The 4871-nt window shown below is 41.6% G+C and overlaps 1 protein-coding gene across 3 annotated transcripts in view; it reads right to left on the bottom strand.

Moving 5' to 3' along the window:
- The window catches only part of LOC101860680 (alpha-N-acetylglucosaminidase), a gene marked incomplete at its 3' end in the record, with an annotated part of 27743 nt that overhangs the window by 13534 nt on the left and 9338 nt on the right, over positions 1–4871 (bottom strand). For all 3 annotated transcript variants that reach the window (XM_013086701.2, XM_013086700.2, XM_013086699.2), the window contains 3 exon segments: positions 1967–2114; positions 3006–3190; positions 4636–4793. In XM_013086701.2, the coding sequence (XP_012942155.1) occupies positions 1967–2114; positions 3006–3190; positions 4636–4793 (491 nt within the window).

The following is a 4871-nucleotide window of genomic DNA, read 5'->3' as shown; positions in this document are numbered from 1 at the left end:
AGGAGGAGAAGGAGGAGGAAGGAGGAGTAGGAGGAGTAGGAAGGAGAAGGAAGAGGAGAAAGAGGAGAAAAAGGAGGAGTAGCAGGATGAGGAGGATGAGAAGGAGAAGGAGGAGAAAAAGGAGGAGGAGAAGGAGAAGAAATGGGATGAGGAGGAGGGTGAGGAGGAGGAGGAGCAGTGGAACAGGAGGAGGAGGAAGAGGAGGAGGAGGAGCAGTGTAACAGGAGGAGGAGGAGAGGAGGAGGAGAAAAAGGAGGGAGAGAAGAAAAAGGAGAAGAAGGAAGAGTAACAGAAGAAGAAGGAGGAGGAGAAAAATAAGGAGGAAGAGAGGAAACAAAGAGAAGTAGGAGGGGGAAGAGAAAAAGGAGGAGGAGTAGGACGAGGGGATTGGGGGGAGGAGGGGTAGGAGAAGTTGTTATTTATATTTCCGAATTTTAATTGAAGATATTACAGCACTTCAACAGACACGGATTCAATGTGGTGCTGCTTCTATTTCTATCTTTAGACTCATTATTTTCTTGACTGTTATTTTCAACATGCGGCCATTTCTGCAGTAGCTCGCTGGTTTGTTTGTATGTTTGAGTAAAGAGAAGCACATCGACGCAATAATGGTCATTTAGTGCTGGGAAAAAGTAAGACAGACAGACAGAAGCAACAGAGGGAAAGTAAAAAAGTACCAGCAGCGCCCTCCAACCACCAACTCAGTAGCTGGCTGGAAACTATTAGATTTTTAACAAACAACAAAACTTTTTTGAAAGAAATTATAATCCCATCAAGAAGAACAACAGAAACACGTGCATGCACACGAGACCCTACAGAATTCTGAAAAATAAAAGAAATATACCGATAACCTGCTACTGCCACATAAAGATAGAAATTACAAAGCATTAAAAGACTAACATTTAAAACTATACAATAATGTACTGGAGTGATCTAAGGTGATATAAGCATTCCACCTACCAAGCTAAGAATGCAGGTCCTCCAAAATGTTCATTTAGGTCTTCTTGGGTGAAACCCAGCCGTGCGTACACCTGGAATTTCAGCAGAACAGATCTTAAAGTACTCTTGGAAGTTCAATTGAACAAAACATGAAGTATCCACTTGAAAAGGAGACTCAAATTGTTTTCAAGATCAAAAATGGGTATGAATCGCTAAAACATTATGGAAAACGTTGGTCTCTGGGCTGGACATTTATTTTATCAGTGTACTGAAATGAGACGGGTTTTTTTTTTTATTAAAGTGTTTTTTATGGCTAAACAGACACAAGTTTGATCATTTAGGAGCTGGGCTTCGTTCTTACATGTCAGTACCAATGCAAAAGACGATGGTTCAGAGGACTGATGAGACAAGACAAAAGCAAAACAAAAAAAGACAACAACAAAAGAAGAAGAAAAAGGTAACAGGGTAAGACCTCCAACATCACAGTCACCTATAAAACATTAATTTAGTTAATAAAAGCACCACAAGACCTCTTAAGTATAACTATAATCCATACACACGTGTCCAAAAAGGACTTAACATACGTTGATGTAGTAAGGATATATATAACGATATAATATACAATACAGGCTCTTTGTCTTAATTTGTCTGTGTTGCTGTGGCGGGACATCTGACCGAGAGGTCATGTGTTTAAACTCCGTCCAGGGCATAACGTTGTGTGGGTGGGAAAGGCCCTTGACTTTAATTTTCCTGACTTCACCCAGGAGGGAAAGAGTACCCGGGTAGACTAACAGCGAAAGATCGTATCAGTTTGTTAGTGTTTGAGTGCTTGATTGGCTGGCTGCTTGCACTGCATGCTTCATAGAGAGCCGAGAATGTTTCTAAGTATTCTTGAGACTACTGATGTAATAATGATATAGATAGAGATTGTTAAGCGCATAGGGCTGGATATTGAACAAAGATATACTCTATACAAATGCTTTTTCTTTCTTCTTTAAATGATAATAATGATGTAGGGCGTACTGACCCTCTGGAATATTGCCTCCTGTCCTGTGAAGGCGAGTGGCATGTTGATCCCGTGTAGAACCATCCAGTCGATCTCCTGCTCCCACCTGTCCCACTGCCAGAAGACGAAGCTGTAGCTCTCCGTGCATACGTTCTTGTAGTAGCGGAACCTAGGGAGATAGCCAAAAGAAAATGTGAGGCATCGTGGTGAAATCGGGCGCTCGTCAAAATAGTGAATTTAAACAAATTGGCTTTTTTCGGCCCGTTATTTGATAATTTTTATTGAGTTTTCGTTTTTGGGCGCAGCGCCTTTTATGTTCATTTAAGAACACCTCTGAGAGAATTTTACCGAAAAGCGTTGCGTCAAGTAACAAACAGGTAAATGTTTCGTTTCCAGGGACTCTCAAGCTATGAAACTCACCAAACTTTGGCGTCCATTTTCTCGGCAATTCACCTCTGAAACCAGGCGACCCTACCTCTTTCAATCACAAATACCTCGACTTTTACCCATGCTAGATGGGTACATTTTTTCCCATAGAAAGCAAGGCAAATAAACATGCTTTAAAGTGATACCAACAACTATACAAGACAGGTCTAAAAATTGACAAGCGCTTGATTCTTCCAAGTCGTGACTCATATATTTTAATCGGACTACATTTCCATGCTGCCTCACACTTTAAGCATACCCCCCCCCTACCCCCGCCCAGGATCTCTGTGTTGGATACAAACCATGCTTTAACACACTGAATCGTTTTCAATGTTTCTATTTGGAGGTCAACTGTGGCATTCTCATCAGCCAGTGACACCGGCCAGCCAACAAAACAGGAATAGGTCACTGACCTATGCCAGCAGCCGCTCGGAGTTGGGTTAATAAATCCCATCTTGACCACACTTACTTCACTTTTGTTTACCGTTTATAACAAGTAAATGTTGCAGGAAGAAAGATGTCCGCGCCTGATGCTAGTCAGAAGGTCTAAATAAAAGTGCATGTTGTAAGATAGCAGTCTCTACAACTTTAGCTCTGTCTCGATCACAAAACCAGCCCAAAAAACAAAACTCACCTGTCATTGCTCGTAATGACCACTGGCTTTTCAATGACCGGGAGAGTTGGTGGTAGCTCCGTCTGTTGTCCAGCCCATGTCCTCTGAGCGTTGCACCAGTATTTGATGTAATGGTAAAAGCCCATGGACACCGCCACGCCAGTCGTACCCTCGATCAGGATTCTTCCATCACCGGTAGAACTTAGCTGTACACAACAATACCCACAGTTGAAGTAATAATAATAATAATATATAATAATAATAATGATAATAATAATAATACATTATTAATAATAATAATAATAATAATAATAATAATAATGATAATAATAATAATAATAATAATGATGATGATAATAATAATAATACATTACATATAAATAGCGCATTTCCACTGAGAAAATGCTCAGTGCACTTTACCATAGTACAAAAAAACCCAGTTCCAATAGTGTCTCTATCGCTTCCTCCTCCATCCCTCCCTCCCTCCCCCTCTCTGCTTTCTCTTCCCAACCCCACTCCCCTGTCTACATACTTAATGTGTGGTGGCATAGAAAAACAAGGACTTGTCTGAAAACCACCTTCTCTCATCATCGGGAATTGAACTGAGTCGCCTGTGTGACATAGCAAAGCATCTCATCCTGAGGTGAGCTGAGATTTCTATGGCCAACATGACGACTAAGACAATGTTAAAATATCGACCTCCACCCTCTTTGTTTCCTGACTCAGCAACCTTCAGAAAGAAGAAGAAGAAAATTACCACTCGATGCTACTGGTTTGAATATCCAGCAAGGCATTTTGTAAATGCTTTGGGAGTATTCAAAGCTCTCCACCAAATTGGCTCTTCGATTTTTCGGAATTAAACGATAAATTCGGAGGCCTCAACTCCAAATGACTACACATTCTTCATATGGGCATCAACCCACACATCACACATTAATTTACAAAGTCTGTGTTTACTACTTTGCAAACTTTTCTCTTGTGGTATCTCAGAGGAATGAAGGTTAGATTCTTCGTCTCACAATCAAACTGTGTGTTCAATCCCAACCCAAGGAACGACCTTTTACAAATCTTAATTATTACATTGACAGAGGCATAAAACATTTAAAGGCTACAAATGGAAAAGGGAAGTACTCAGAAATTTCCGTTATATCATATTTATCTGTCAATGGCATTTTCGATTGTGTCCAGGACTACTACTTATGTTTTTTCTTGTTTTTTGGTGAAAGAGCGCAGTAGCCACACACTGTGAACACATTAATTTAATTTCAAAACAAGCCGCACAGGAAAAGGACTAGAGTAGTCTACACGATAGCCACGAAAACAAAGAGTTGTACATTATTTTCTTTCTGTGAATGCAGCCGCCCCTTCCTCTGGCACTGCAGTCTTCAAGTACAATCTATAGGAAAGAGAGCTAGCCAGCAGCGACAGTCTATAACACCAAGTACTCAGGCCATGAAATATGAGGAAGGCCACTCAAAAGATGGATTGAGGGAGTCACGGAAATCCTGAAAAAAATATAACACCCCAACTGAAAGAGCTACAGAGCTGGCGTTCTATACAAAACTGCATTTCCCCTCGACGCTTAACGGCAACAGACAATACAAAAATAAAAGTAAGTATGAAAGAAGTAGTCAGTATGTTCATCAAGTACCCTGAAAGTGTCTCTCTCCTTGGGTCCCAGGTCTGGGTTCACGTCCACATCAAAGTCCGCGGCTCTGTCCTTGACCAGCCTGGAGATGACCCCTCTGGCCGCCTCTCTCTGGACATCTGGGGACGTCTTGGTCTTCAGGTGGCTCAGTTCAGGGAAATCTGGACACAACAGTGGACATGGTGGAGTTGGGGTTTGCAACACAAATGGGGGGTGGGGGTTGGGAGGTGGGAAAGGGG

This window comes from Aplysia californica, unplaced genomic scaffold (assembly GCF_000002075.1).
Source record: "Aplysia californica isolate F4 #8 unplaced genomic scaffold, AplCal3.0 scaffold00493, whole genome shotgun sequence".
Lineage (NCBI taxonomy): Eukaryota > Metazoa > Mollusca > Gastropoda > Aplysiida > Aplysiidae > Aplysia > Aplysia californica.
This window is presented reverse-complemented; position numbering and strand designations above follow the sequence as displayed.